This window comes from Saccopteryx bilineata, chromosome 5, assembly GCF_036850765.1.
Source record: "Saccopteryx bilineata isolate mSacBil1 chromosome 5, mSacBil1_pri_phased_curated, whole genome shotgun sequence".
NCBI lineage: Eukaryota > Metazoa > Chordata > Mammalia > Chiroptera > Emballonuridae > Saccopteryx > Saccopteryx bilineata.
Window position 1 is genome coordinate 26,008,461 of NC_089494.1, and position 15,617 is coordinate 26,024,077.

Consider the following 15,617-nt stretch of genomic DNA (forward strand, 5'->3'; position numbering starts at 1 on the left):
AGAGCCATTCTAGCACCTGAGGCAGAGGCCATGGAGCCATCCTCAGTGCCTGGGCCAACTTTGCTCCAATGGAGCCTTGGCTGCGGGAAGGGAAGAGAGAGACAGAGAGGAAGGAGAGAGGGAGGGGTGGAGAAGCAGATGGGCGCTTCTCCTGTGTGCCCTGGCTGGGGATCAAACCCGGGACTCCTGCATGCCAGGTCAATGCTCTACCACTGAGCCAACTGGCCAGGGCAATGAGGGACTTTTTTATTGAGAGAGACAAGTGCATTGTGTGTGTGTTTATGTTCCAACACTACATTCAGTACATTTAACAAGTTTTAGACTGCTGAGGAAAAGAGTGTTTCAGATTTTTTTTGGATATTTTTGAAAACCTAAAAGTTTATAAATAAATGCTTATTTTAACCTAAATTTTAAGTTGTAAGCATGTAGTCTTGTTTTCTCCATAAAGGCAGAAATCAATGTATTCAAATCCATATGAAAGTTAACTTTAACACAGTATTTGTGACAAAGTGACCTCATTCTAAGTGAGCTAATGTTGTTTTTCAGAGCAGTAGACATATTTTGTTTAGCATAGGGTTTTGGTGAACTTTTGCTACCATCTAAGGGCATCTTATGTCATTTATTTAAAATAATCCAGGGGGTCATATTTCTAATGAAACTTATCTCAAACCAAGAGAGTTAATATGAAACATGCTATAAATGTAAATTTTGTATATGATGACTGGCTTGAAGTCGACTCTTGTTCTATTGAATAAAATGGTATTTCCTTTTTAGGTGCATGTACAGAGAAGCAAACAAGCAAATGTGCCTCTAAATCATAAAAAAAAAGTGGTAGGGTAGAGGTAACAACTCAAAGGCTTTTACAGTTGCACTGATTTTTCTTTCTCCTTTATTCAAACACATATATCACTTCACACTTTCTCTCTCAATGTTTGCTTTGTAATTAACCGTGTGCTGCCTTCCACTCACGCTTCTGTTAAGTGTTCTTCATAGAACATGTCTGCCATCTCTACCAGACCTCTAAGAGCTTACAGGGCAGGAAACATATCTTTTTCATACTTTCTTGTTCCTCATCTTGCTCCTGGGAGATCTTAAGACAGGTTTGATGATGATATTAAAAAATAGTTTAACTGAAAGCAGTCCACCATCTCGTTCTCATTCTCCGTCACACATAAATTAAACACACCCGCATCACAGTCCCGCTGCATTTGTTAGCAAACCTGTTTTCTTTGGGATAGTTTTGATGTTTGAGAGAAGAATATTAGCCAAAAACTGCATACTGTTTAGTGTGTGAGTATTGGCACTTGGTCAATAATATCTCTGTTTATATGTCTTCTCTGCTTTTTCCTCCTAGCTCCTTCCTAGTGCCTTGGTTACTTACTCGTAAGGTTACCTGCAAAATATAATTAGCTCTACTAAAGATATCTTGTATTATTTCCCATCATTACAAAAATGGCTGAGAGACTATTTCAGGAAATAATGAAAAATAGGCATTACTTTAAAATCTGAACTATTACTAGGACTTAACAAATATTCAAACCGCTGATCCTTAGCTCTTTTAGTTTGTTTTCTTGTTGTTGTTGTTGTTTCAATATGTTTCTAGTTACAATTTTATGGGTATTTGCATGAGCAGTGATCAGGGTGATTTGGAGACAAATATGTCTGTAGGTCAAGTGCAGGAATATATTATCACTTTGTTATCTGATTAGTCACAAAACTAAATCTAGTAACGTTACTGATACGTGTTTTAACAACGTATTTATTTCTTTCCTTCTTCTACACATCCAGCTGGTATTAAAATACTTCCATTAATTTTAGTTAATTAAAATTCTAACCTCAACTCTCATTTCCTCTATTTAATTTATTTCAGAGTGGGACTTCTTGTTGTTTGATATGAAGAAACTCTTAGTGAAGATTTAGATTTTGTTTTCACTCTTTCTGTGTGCGGTGGGATTAAATCTCCTTTCATCACTCTTTATCCTCCCTTTTCCCTTTTCAACCTCCACTATTCCCCTTCCCGCTGATAATCACCATGCCGTTGTCTGTGTCTGAGTTTTGTTTCTGTTTAATCCATTCACCTTTCTTTCATTCTTAAAGCACTGACAGTACATTTTACTATAAATGTTACGTCAGAGTGTGTTTAAAATACACGTGGAGGCCCTGGCTGGGTTGCTCAGTGCATAGATCATTGTCCCAGCACACAGTGGTTGCTCGTTCAATCCCTGGTCAGGGCACATATGAGAAGCAACCAATGAGTGCACAACTAAATGGAAAAGCTAAGTGGAACAATGAGTTGAAGATTTTTTTTCTCTATTTCTCTCCCTCTGTTGCAACCACCAAACAGTGGAAAAACTAAAACTAAAAAAAAAAAAAAAAAAGAGGAGGTGAAAAATAATCAGTGTAACCTTAAAAAAAACATGAAATAACAGTGTTTAATATTAATGGAAAATTTTACCGTTTAAAACCCACTGCTACTCACTTTGCTGTTCAACTATAACTAATACAGAAAAATATTGAATGTAAAAAAAATAAAATTAAAATAAAAAAAGCCTATACCTACTAAGTAAGCTTCCTCATTTCATAACACCAAATCTTAAGCATATATTTAGAAGGTCCTAGGCTGTGTCAGTCACTGGGGACACTCTTAACTCAAATTCGGGGTGTATTCCTTCAAGATAGCCTGCTGGTTCCCATTCTAGATAGATAGTATAGCTAACTGGCCTCTGCTAAGTCTTGAACATATGCATGTTCACTGTTCCTTTCCCAATGGGGTCATGTAAGGAGATCGACTCTTTAAGCAAGACAGCCAGGAGAAAGGGAATAAATGCTTTCCTTAGTTATTTATGCACAATTTAAATGAGAGTTAGTGGGAAAAGTTGAATATATATCCTCAAAGCAAAGATTTACTCTTTGCCTGAATTCCTCCCAAATGACCAAGGATATCAATAAATTTATGGAAGAGCAAACTGTAGGAATCACAGAATCAGCCAAAATTCTATTTTAAATCCTTGATGCAAAAATGACCAGGGGATCAGAACTGAAAAGGGTCAAAAGGGTAGAAATTCTTCCCAAGCCCTCATTTGCATTGCCGAACCGTGTCACAGCACCTGCCCCCACCACCTGCTGGATTCTGCGGGTGACCTACTTTCCTCATCCTCCTCATCAGTCCGACTCAGGGTGTCCTGCGAAGCCTGCTGGGAGGGCTCGCTGTCCTGCTCCCAGACTGTGCCGGTGCCCGTGTTGGAGCGGGACATGGTGGCCAGGCTCAGGCGGTAAGCAGAGGTGGAGGTGCCCACGGTGCTGATGGACGTCTTCCCTTGGTAGGCTAGCGGGTTGTGAGAGCAAAGGAAATCCATGGTGAGGATCTTGGAAACAACTGTTTGCTTCGAACTCGTTCCTGATCACTTGTATTTTTAAAGAAAGGCCAGTTAAATGGTGTGTCCTAGATATATGATATTTAGGACAAAGTAGCAAATGGAAGAGAGAATTAAAAAAAAAAAAACTTGGCCACTGCTATAAACTGAATAGTTTCCTTGTGGGTGCATGAAATTTCTAACAATGTAAAATGCTTTGACATTGCTTCATTTCTCACTGCTTTTCGATTGCATTTGCCAAGGCTGGTAGAATGCAAATGAATTTTGATGAGAATTGTAGCTTCCAATTTAGCAGATTTTTCTGAGAGATATACCTCACCTGACATGCATACAGAAGTAATAAATCACTGCTGATAGAAACCTCACATTCAATCAGAAAACATAATGGGAACTGTTCTCTCATTTTTTTTTCCTGGAAATACAATTTGTGAAATAACCCTTAGGTTCTATGTCAGATTATTTTATTATAAAGTAGAATATTTAAATAGCTCTGTGGAAATTTCACCAAGATGTACTTGTCAAAAGTTATGTCTTTAATACTTGGCAAGCAACAATAAAAGGAACAAACCACACATACAATATTCTACTTCTGAGCAACAACTGCCCTCTAATGGAAGATCATTTATTTTCCTTCCTCAGTAATCTGCTGTTAATCATCATTGTAAAAAGTTAACAATGCATTCCAAGAAAATCTTCTGAATAATGTACAGAAAGGATCTCCTAGCCTACCAGTTCTGATTTAACCCTCTCTCCCTCCAATTTGTGAGAAGTTAAAGGCTTTCTAATCAGTCCTATAGATCTGGTTTTAAATTCCCTCACTTTTGTCACTGTCATGTACATTACTTATTCTCTATTGAGTCTGTTGCCTCACGCTATAAGAGGAGTGGACTCACTTCAGGTACTTGTGTGGATTAAATAAAATAACACCTTTGAAATAATCTACCATATAATAGATGCTTCGTGAATATGAGTTCTCCCCTTCTTCTTTTCAAAAAGAAAATGATGGCATGAATTTAAAATACTTTTGTCCCAGTTAAATATTCAAGAAAGAGCTTAACTACTGAAATGAAGATTGCAAAAAAAAACACTTAGAAAAGGAGTAAGGTTAAAACTCAGCGGATACCAATTGATTTGTTATGTTGTTGACAGAGATCACATGGTCAAATCTTCCAGCGTACCTAAATGGCTAACCCATATGTTGTTCCAAAAGGAGCCGTGATCTGCACAGTGGCAATCTGTGTCAGTTCTGAGGGCCACGAGTCACCCAGAGTAGGAACGCCTCATGCACACTCACCTGACCCACTGTGAACTGCCTCTTTTAGGATTTTCAGTTCGCTGTTGAACTCCGCGATGAGGGAGCTCTTACACAGGGGGCGCGGGATGAACCGCCGCTCCAGCTGGTCAGCTATGTGCTGCCGGGCAGAGAGCTCTTCATGATTCTCTGCTGGTTGGGCCAGAAGCTGCAAGGAAGGGGGAGATTCTCAGGTTCTCCATTTCCATCTCTGGGAAATGGGTTTTTGATTGTGTCTGTTGCACAGTTGGTTGTGAGGATTAAATAACGTAATTCATATGAAGTTGTTTTTAAAACAGTGTTTTATACAGGACGTGCTTAATCAATACATTGCTTTGAATCACTGCCCCAGGTGATCAGGGCATGAAAAAGAATAAAAGGAAAGAAAAATAGGTTAAAGGAATAAATTGAGGTAGAACAAATACTGAGGGTCTCCGAGGAAAGACATGCTTTCCCTGTCCCATCTTTCTCATGTTTATTTAAAGTCAGATCTCAGTCATGCCACTGAAGGAAGACCTTTGTCCAGATCCCTCCTCTGGGTCGATTGGTTTTTTTTTTGGGGGGGGGGGGCGAGGGAGGAGTGAGTGGGGAGAAGGCATTGTTAAATAGACTGTGAAGGATCAGCATCATATTCACAGGTCCTGCTAACTAGCTCTAGTTCACCCCATGAACACTGCGGCCCTAACCCCGCCTTAATCTGGAGAGCAACTCGTCCAGGGGGCTTTTCGCCTCTAGAAGGAGCACACAGCACACCTTGCACTGGATGAACGGGCGCAAGAGCACGAAGATGGGGATTCGGGTCCGCACGATGAAGTCCAGGAAGTCCCACAGGGCCAGGCCGCCCACCTTCCGCAGGGCCATCTCCTTCACCTGGAGGCTCAGCCAGTACCACTGGCTTCCCAGCTGCCTCTCAAAGCAGACGAGAATCACCTTCAGTGCTTGACACCAGGAAGAGAGAAGAATGAGTCCGCGTTCCGTGCCTCGGAGGAAGCCTGCCCGCACCCACAGCCCTTGATGCATCAGAAAGTTTCCAAATTTCTAAACTCTCTCCAAAAACTTACACATACTCCTTAGTGAGAGTGTTCAGACATGAAGACATGGGAGACATATTTAGATTCTGAGTCAGAGAGCACATGTATCTTTCTTAGCTGCATTTACCTACTATTTTTTGAAAATACATTGCAAAGCAGTTCATAGAATGGAAAGGGCAATGTGTCATAACATGAGGTGTGGCTAATATTTGCTTTCCAAACGTTTTGTCATGGTGGCTTTATGGTAATAGCATATTACTCACACCCTAAACTAAAACATGGGTGTTTTAAAAGATTTTTTTTAAAGCAGAGACATAATATATTCTTGTTATTAAAAGCAAAATCAAACCATGTAGAAATGCACTAAGTTAAGAAGTCTTTCGCCTTCTCAGCTCTCTTTCTGGACCCCACCCTAACTGCTCCCCAGAGGTAACCACGGGTGTGTTTGAATGTATCCTTCCAGATAAAAAAACCTCCACCCCTCCCCCCTCACCCCCACATTGTACATCATGTCTATTACTAAGCTCTGCTGGATTTCTTTCACAATATCTCTTTCCTCCCAGATTCCGGCAGCCCTGTCACAATCTACATTTTTGTTTCCTCAGAAGCAGAATTCCCAAACAGTGTGTTAAGACCCACCAGAATGTTGTAAAGATGTCAAATATTGGTGGGAGCTTGGTCTACCACCAGCTCTTCCCAGAGTCTGCTGTGTGGCAGGCTAGGGAACCCGGGCCTTTGTCATCATGTCTGAAGGCCTGTCGCACCAACTACCAGACACACAGAAATCCAATTCCCTGAAGCCCTCAAGAGTCACACATGCCTTGACCATCTATTTAGGTCATTTTTCAAAGAAAATCATGACATATAACTCAGAAAGAGATGTTTTAAGATTCTTCTTTACCCATTTCCCTCCTCAAAATCTCACTTTCCACAGTTAATACTCATCTCAACTCCTCTCCCTCAACTAACCAAACAAATTAACAAGAAGCAACACTTGGCCCTGGCCGGTTGGCTCAGCGGTAGAGCGTCGGCCTGGCGTGCAGGGGACCCGGGTTCGATTCCTGGCCAGGGCACATAGGAGAAGCGGCCATTTGCTTCTCCACCCCCCCCCTCCTTCCTCTCTGTCTCTCTCTTCCCCTCCCGCAGCCAAGGCTCCATTGGAGCAAAGATGGCCCGGGCGCTGGGGATGGCTCCATGGCCTCTGCCCCAGGCGCTAAAGTGGCTCTAGTCATGGCAGAGCTACGCCCCGGAGGGGCAGAGCATCGCCCCCTGGTGGGCAGAGCATCGCCCCTGGTGGGCGTGCTGGGTGGATCCTGGTCGGGCACATGCGGGAGTCTGTCTGACTGTCTCTCCTCATTTCCAGCTTCAGAAAAAGAAAAAAAAAAAAGAAGCAACACTACTACCCTGACCCTGGTGACATTTCTACTGTTATGTGCTCGCTGACTGTCCCAGGGTTTCTACCATGCTTCTTTCCACCTTCACCTCCATCAGCCCAACACAGAAACAGAGAAGCAAAGGGCTCAAGAGCAGGAACTCTATTGCTAGATGGCTTGGATTTAAAATTTGGATCTATGTGACTTACTGTGTGACTTTAGGTAAGTTACTCAACCTTTCTGGGCCTTAGCATCTTCACTCTTAAAATGACATATTTACTTTTTAGAGTTGTTATGAGGGTGCAATATAATAATAACATAAAGAATGAAAAACACTGTCGAGTGCACATTCATGCTGAAAATAAATGTAAAAATAAATTTAAAATAGAACAGTAGTTTGACTGAGTGACCAAAGGAGCTGCCTTCATTCACAAGGAGACGGTAGAGAGAACTAAAAGTAGTCACTGAAGTGTCTTCTCCTAGCCTTGTTTTACATGTGAAGCCCTCTTTCTCCATCGTCCTCTGTAGAATCCCAAACCTCACAGAGGGCTTTGTCTCAGCATCTAGATTTTATTTGAGCCCTCTGTTCTCACGCCTCTGGCAAGCAAGGCCCACGCGGGCAGGTCTTGTGCACGTGCATCTTTTCTTTCCTTTTCTTCATTCTCATTGTCAATCACATCATTTTCAAATGCATCCCTTTAAGATGCAGTCCAAACACATCACACACTCCAAACACCAAGGACCTGTTTTTAAAAGTGTGTGGGTATTCATCTTATATTTTCCACCAAGATCTGCTTGGATGAATTGAAAAATGTCAGGCAAGATTTTCTCATCTTCCTCCTTTAAAGTTTTCTGTTGTCATGTTCCTTAGTGTCAGGGTTGTGGCCAGAGTGATCTGCTCCCCGTGGCTTAGTCTATTCAGGGCCAAGCCGGGGCTTTCCCGTGCTGCATGAATGGGGACCAAGTTAAAGGCAGGGACAGGGGAACGGGAAAGCAGGAGTAGAGGGGAAGGGGGATAACAAGGTGGCTGGCCTTACTAGCATGAAGATCCAGATGGAGATTTAAGATGATAATGTAAGGGAAGAGAATGAGCTAGTAGGGAGCATAATATACTTATATATTGCAAAACCACATGTCTTCCTGCGCAGGATATGAACTGCCCAACTCTAGGGGCTTCATTCACATAGATGCCAGACCAACAGACCCCGTGCGTTGTGCAATGCAGTGTCCTCATACACTAGACTGAGTCTAGATCTGATAACAGATACTGATGATAACCTCATTAGTGATCTCATACTGAGTCAGCAAGGAGGAATTCTCCCTGCAGATGCCTTCCCCACAGGCCCAGACATTCATAAAAAATGACCAACTAATTTATGCATCACAGATGAACGTACTTTGTTTTCTGCCGTCTGTTTATTGAAGGAAACCAGACTCTTCTGCAAGGGTGATGCTTCTAACTTGCTCAAATAGATTTCTTAAATACTTTCTTGATTGAAGTCTTTTAAAATATTTTTTTGAGGCAAAGTGGAACTTAATTAAATAAGTACATATGTATATGCATATACATACACATGCACACATACATACACATGCACCTGTCTACAGAGAGAGAGAGAGAAAAGGGGAGAGGGAGAAGGGACCCACCCAAGTACGCTGCTTGGCTGGTGGACTCCGCCAGCCCTTCCCTGCGCAGGTCTTTCCCTGCGTCCCCCGGGGTGGAGCAGTGGGCGGGCGAGCTCTCCAACATGAAGTTCTTGCTCCTGGACGTGCTGATGATCCGTGGGGGCAGGAGCACGTTAATGACTGTCTGCAGCAACAGCTGCACCTCGGGCTGCTCCAGCCATGGGCTATCTGAGGGGCAGAGTTTGGGGAAGGGAAGCGGAAGGAAAAAACAAGTCACGAGGTAGACTTTCCACATCAGACCAGAAAAGTTCCGCTCTCTTTCCAATTCCAACCTAGAAATTCAGGCGGCTCCCCACACAGTCCAGCTTCTCCTACGGACAGTACCGATGCTCCTGGTACTGCTTTCTCTGGAGGCAGCACCCGAGGGCTGTGGTTTTAGCCAAATCTCCTGCTTACCATATCAACCTGTTTTCTTTTTCCCGCTCAAATACTCATGAACTCATAGTGTACAGTCTTTACATTTGAAACAAACTTTCCTAAAAGAAAAACCCCCCAAGAAGGATTATGCTAAACCTAGAGGCTATAGCATATAAAGTCTGTTCACCAGTCAATTCACATCATACTGTTTTTCAATTAAAATCACTTTTTTTAATGGAAACAATGGTCTCCTGATTTTGGCTGGACTGAAATGATTTTAAATGGAATGTATCTTCTAAGAAGTAGAGCAGAGAAAATCTTGACCCAGGGTAGCTAAACTGAAAAGAAAGAAAAAAAAATCTATTTCCCAAGGTAATCCTGTTTAAATCATTCAGAATGACTTCAGGGATAGCCTTCATGGGAAAAAGAAAGAGAAATAAAAGCCTGACATTTAAGAGAACAGAACAACAACGATAAATTTCCTTTAGTTAAATTAATCAGACCTTTGCTTCCAGATCCTACTGTGAGCACAAATGGGATGAGTAGATTTAAAAGCATCCCCTCCCTTCGCTCTTGATTGGTGAATGGGGAGATCACATGGCTTAAAGGGAAATCTTCTTTTAAAGCCTGTGCAGCAATAATAGAAAAGAAGATTAATTGAGCCCCAAACCCATTCAATACATTTGTTTTAACATAGCATGACGGAGACGGTGACTCCCTGCTGGTTGCTCCTGTAAACTAGGAGTTCAATTGTTGTCCGTGCACCATACAAGATTCACCCCAAACTGATACTTTACCATTATTTGCTTGACATAACTGAGAGCTATATTCCTAAAAAAAACAGTAACATCTTGAATAGTAAGTGAAAAATTATGGTCTGGTACAAAACAACCACATTTCCCCATTCATTTTCTCCATGGGTCCACCAATAAATATTTTAGAGACAACGAAAGGAAAGAAAGAAAATAAGAGCTTGCCACCTGTTCCATTTGAAAGTTATTGAAAACTCCTCTCAACACTGCATAAGGCCTTCCCCGGGCCAGAAAGCAATAAGCAATACAGAAAGAAAGAGATGATCTCTATACCCAACTTGCTTTAGGGATATCACTCTTTCCCTTCTGCATGATAGCCACAGTTCTTACTTAATTCCATCATCTTCCCATCCTCTGGATGATGGACCATCAAGCATGGCTGTCAGAATATGGATGGGTCAGTTACCCATTTATATCAGTTGTATACTTCCCATTGATCACAGAGCTTTCTGATGATTTGTCACTTGCTAAAGTTAGGTGACAGAGGCAAGCAGGGCAATTTGCATTCTGCCCTTTTTGCTTTGAGAATGATCATGTTAATTTTAAGAAATAAAATAACTGGGAGCATAAAAAAGAGCACCCACAATATTCAATCCACAATCATTAGAGAAAATTAAAATATTCAAAGTCTAGTAATAACATCTGAAAGAATTTTAGATTGCAATTCTTTCTACAAATAATTTAAAACTAGACTTTGAATATTATGGTCTGTTTTAATTAAGAATTGTGAGGTGAGTATCTGTGAGCCATTATTTTCCTAAGGCACCTGCAACATTTTAAATGACAGATGTGGTTCCCGAGGTTGTGGCAGGACTGAAAGACTCTGCTATTTTTGAGATCTCAGGAAGAATTACAGAAGCACAAGCTCAGGGCTGAAGCTCCAAACCTGTAAAAGTTTGGAGACGTTCACACTTCTGTTTCACAGATTTTGCCCAGCCTTTGCAGAAAACGAAAAGAGAACACCATGATCCGGTGCCTCAACTGGCAACTTAATGAGCGTGACAAACAGGTAAGGCAGTCACACCTGTATCTGCAATGCTACAAGCCGGACAACAGCTGTGCTGAAGGGCAGAGGTGGTGAGAGATAAGGGCTGAGATGAAGAAGGGGTAATCCATCAGCAACACTGGAAGGTCCTACCACTCCCATCACCTGAAATACAAACAGAGCACATGACCAGCCTTGACTATTGCAATTTCATGCAACCATTGTATGGGACTCTCATTCAATAATAATGATAAGAATAAAAAAAATAGTAATAATAATAATAATAAAAATAATTGTTTGAAGGTTGGGCATGTTATTTTCAATCTGCTTGTTGCTGCCTTCTTTTCTGAGGCACAGAATGTCTGAAGTCAGTCAGATCAAACATTACACTGGATTCAGCCAAGGTTTTGTAGAATGTTGTTTACAGCTAAAATAATGAGAGATGAGCCAAAAACTATTCTAATCAGGACACTGGACATACTTACTTGTGGATTCAAAGGAATGCAGCCAACATTTTTTGATGGAGCAAATACTGACAACGATGAGGATGGTAACAGCTCTATTTGCACTAGGCATTCCAGCTACAGACTTATGGCTCAACTAGGTAAGCAGCAGATCCCATTCAATGAAATGCTCTAACACGGTTTCCACATCGTACAAAACCTTGTCAGGACCAGACTCTAGATAGTATATAAATGATTAAAAAAATTGTTTGCTTCAACATAAATCCTAGACTGGCCAACTCATAGTGTCATTGTGCACTAAAAATGGGGGGAAAAAAAGTCTCTTTGCATTTTAAACTGTCCCACCCCAGACTACCTCAACATCCAGCCAATTGTTCAGCTCCGCCACCCCACTCTCCAACTGGCAGCCCTCAACTCTCAGCGCAACGTGAAGAGGTGAATTGTCAAAGTAGTGCGTGGGAAGCAGCACGCCAAAATCCCACCTTTGTAGGGATGGACCCCTTTATCTCCCCACGCACCACCTTGCAATGTACCTCACTATTTTCAGTGTCACCTGAGCCGTCTGTTTTCATGGGTAGGTAGGAGCACAAAGTGGTTGACCTGTAAATCTTCAATTCAGAGAAGTCAATAGCAGAGTTAATTTTTGCAAAATTTCATAAGATTGCCACTTGGCTACTCACCAGATTGACACAGACATTGATCAGTGACCTAAGGTGAGGCAGGAAGGATATGATTGGCTGCCTCTGAAGTGTCAAACAAACCCCTTCAATCAAATTGCTGGCAGGCTCCCACTCAACCTGTCGCCTGGAATACAATATAGGAGCCATTAGCAGCTTGGCTCCCTTCTGAAGACAGTCTGAAACAAGTGAACAAGACAGTGGTTCTGGCGCCATCTAAGACGGGATGGGTGTCTGAGACGACAAAGTGCTTCACACGGGATGGAGTTTACCCATGTTGTTCCAAAAGCACAGAGCACACTGGGAAGGGAGGAAGATACTGAAAACGTGGCAGAGGCGCGCCCGCCCCACTCGACTAATGAGACAAAATCTATTGAAGAAGAAAACAGAAATGATGAATGGGTTGCATTTTAAGTTCCCTGGTTGTACTTTGAGAGAGGGTAGGAGACTACTGTTTTAGGAACCCCCTCACAGGGGTGACTACTCCCAATAGAACTAGCCTGACCAGGTTGCTTTTCTGAAATCGATTAAGCAGACTACAGTTGATCTCATCTGCTTTCACACCTGACTACTACTCGATTTTTTTTTGGCTTAACTCCTGTCAAAAAGATCACATTAGAATAAAATAGTTTATTTAGAAAGTATTCGTTCTTGTCCTCCTAAGAAATGATACTTTTGTGGCTACTTTCTTTGATGATATTAAAGGTGGTATACATAACTCGATTAAATGAACAGAGGATTCTCAGTAATAAAAGTCAGCCCAGTCTGCAACTGATACACCAAAAAGAGTCATCCCTATGGCCCCCAAATAAACAAATTGGGCTTTACTGTTATCAACACTATTTCCTAATATTATCCTGGAGATAATTTCTAAGCTTATATTTCCTACCAAAAATGAAATATCAGTAATAACAAAATGGAAATGTTCATAAATGGGGATATACTGACATCCATGAAGCCCAAGTAACTCCCAGGTCAAGTTCTATCAACATTTCTCTTATTGAATTGAGATTACCAGATGAAATTAAATTCAAGGCAATCCCAAATTCACAGCATGACCCCAAGTAAACTGCCCTATAACCAATCAAGTCAAAGTATCAATCCAGAAATTTACTTCTAGGAAGCATGATTTTATATATATATATATATATATATACATATATATATATGTATAAAATGGGCTTAGTTTATACAACAAATCAACAAATGATTCATCCTATGGAAATGTTAAACATCTTAAGATACAAAATTATTTAAGAAAAAAATTTATTTAACACACTCTTGTAAGACTTACAAGAGTTTGGCCATTTGTCAATAGGCCCAAATGTTTCATTGGAACCACTAAAGAAAATAGGAGTGCTTTTATGCCACTAAGAATAATGTATAAGTATTTATCGTCATGGTATAAAAGAATATAGGAACAAACCACTCATTATTAAAATAAAATCTTTCAATTTTTTTAAAGTAAATTCAACAATTTCAGATGGCTACGTAAGTGAAGAAAAACGCAGACTAAAACCTGGAAAAGTTCTGACAAATTGAACACTAACTGCTACAAATGCTTAAGGCAAGAGTTGCAATGATTTGGGGTTTGGTTTAAATGGACAGAAAATGCTCATTTTTCAGTTGGATTATCTGCTCACTGTGGCTATAGCTTTCCAAACTGGGCTCAGCTCTGCAGGTAGACTGGTTCAGAGGCATCTGCTCATAGGAAGGCTACCAATGCATATGTCAGGCCACTAATGGAGATTACGTGGCAATGATGTTCATTTACAATAGTGCCACCGGAATTAGGCAAAACGGTGAAAGTTGGTATTTGTTATCAATCCTAAAGTGTTTTAAGCTGCTAGTTGGCTGATTATTGTAAAGCTTGGCATTTCTCTACACTGCTTCATAGAAATAAATTAAATACAGTATTTTTCAAACACCAAATTAATTTGCCTTCTCTCTGTAGTTGTTTTATTTATAAGGCATATCCTTTTTCAAAAGGAATTGAAGGATACATATCAAATTCCTTATGTGTGTCAGATAAGGAACATAATAGCTTAGAAATTAAAAAATAGGTTATTTCTTCAAAATAGAGACCCTGCTACCTATACATTCATAAATCTGATTATTTATGCACATATTCCAGTGGAAAACTTCCAAGCCATTGGTTCAACTCCAGATTAATCCACCACCTTAAAAATGGACAAACCCTAACGTTGAGGCTTGCTATATCAACAGCTGACCAGGAAGCCTCCTTACCTCAGAGTAGGCATCTTATGAATTTTGTTGAACATTCTATCCAATCTCTTTAAAATGAGGATAAGGGCTGGCCTCACTGCCTCGGCTGTCCAGTCGGTAATTGGTAGCATCTCCATGATGTAGCGTCGAAGCCCCCGGCTCTCCATTGTCTGTGTGTCATACGGTGCCAGCTTCAGAAGGGAGTGAGCAATTTCTGCCAACCTGAAACATTTTTTTGTTTTTAAGAATAAGCTTAGAGGTCGTGGCCAGGTTGCCCAGTGGGTAAAGGTCTACTCTGTGCCGTAGGTTGCAGGTCCAACTGCCCGGTGAGGGCACACACACGAAGCAAGCAATGAGTGCACAACTAAGTAGAACAAGTCAGTGAAAGGAGCTGATGCTTCTCTCTCTCTGTCTCTCTCTCCCCCTTACTCCAGCCCCCTCAAATCAGTGGAAAGGTTAAAAAATAACAAGCTTAGAATGTCACAATGAAATATTTCCCACACAGCACCAAACTAATCACCCTTTTTCCAACATACCAATTCCCTGAACTAAGAACATTCTGGCACATTATCTCATAATTTTTATTTTTATTTTTTTTAATTTTTATTTTATTTATTCATTTTAGAGAGGAGAGAGAGAGGGAGAGAGAGAGAGACAGAGAGAGAGAGAGAGGAGAGAGAGAGAGAAGGGGGGAGGAGCTGGAAACATCAACTCCCATATGTGCCTTGACCAGGCAAGCCCAGGGTTTCAAACCGGCGACCTCAGCATTTCCAGGTCGACACTTTATTCACTGCGCCACCACAGGACAGGCCATCTCATAATTTTTAAATAAACTTTTTAAAGCAACAGATCAGGATAAAATAAGGCCCATCAATTTCACTTGGTTGATATGTCTCTTAAGTCTTTTTAACTTGTAGATTCCCCTTCTTGTAATCTTTTTTTTTTGACATCTTAGAATTTACTTGTCAAAGAAATTAGCTTTTTGTTCTACAGCCTGTCCTGCACTCCAGATTTAACTGATGAAATCTCCATTGTGTCATTTAATCTATTCCATGTCTCCCATGTTTAATTCAACTGGTAGTTAGGTCGAGGGGCTAGATCAGATTGGGTTTGATTTCCTGGCAGGTGTACTTCACGGGTGATGTGTACTTTCATCACGAGGCATGTGATTTCTAGCTGTCACTTTTTTTATGGCGTCAGCAGCCATCATTAATCAGACAGATACATTAATTCATTAGAAGTAGCACAATGGCAATATTTTATCATTCCTTTTCTCATATATTAACTATAACATTTTAATAAGGAGAAATTTCCTTTTGATTACAAGAGAGATAGAATAAA

At 40.9% G+C, this 15,617-nt stretch overlaps 1 protein-coding gene across 5 annotated transcripts in view; it reads right to left on the reverse strand.

Annotated features, from left to right (window-relative positions):
* UNC80 (unc-80 homolog, NALCN channel complex subunit) overlaps nt 1-15,617 on the reverse strand; it is a 213,369-nt gene that overhangs the window by 15,299 nt on the left and 182,453 nt on the right. For all 5 annotated transcript variants that reach the window (XM_066278794.1, XM_066278792.1, XM_066278791.1 and 2 more), the window contains 8 exons: nt 14,298-14,498; nt 12,054-12,177; nt 10,949-11,074; nt 9,616-9,739; nt 8,717-8,923; nt 5,419-5,603; nt 4,669-4,834; nt 3,146-3,325 (listed from right to left, as the gene is read on the reverse strand). In XM_066278794.1, the coding sequence (XP_066134891.1) occupies nt 3,146-3,325; nt 4,669-4,834; nt 5,419-5,603; nt 8,717-8,923; nt 9,616-9,739; nt 10,949-11,074; nt 12,054-12,177; nt 14,298-14,498 (1,313 nt within the window). The remainder of the gene's footprint in view (nt 1-3,145; nt 3,326-4,668; nt 4,835-5,418; nt 5,604-8,716; nt 8,924-9,615; nt 9,740-10,948; nt 11,075-12,053; nt 12,178-14,297; nt 14,499-15,617) is intronic.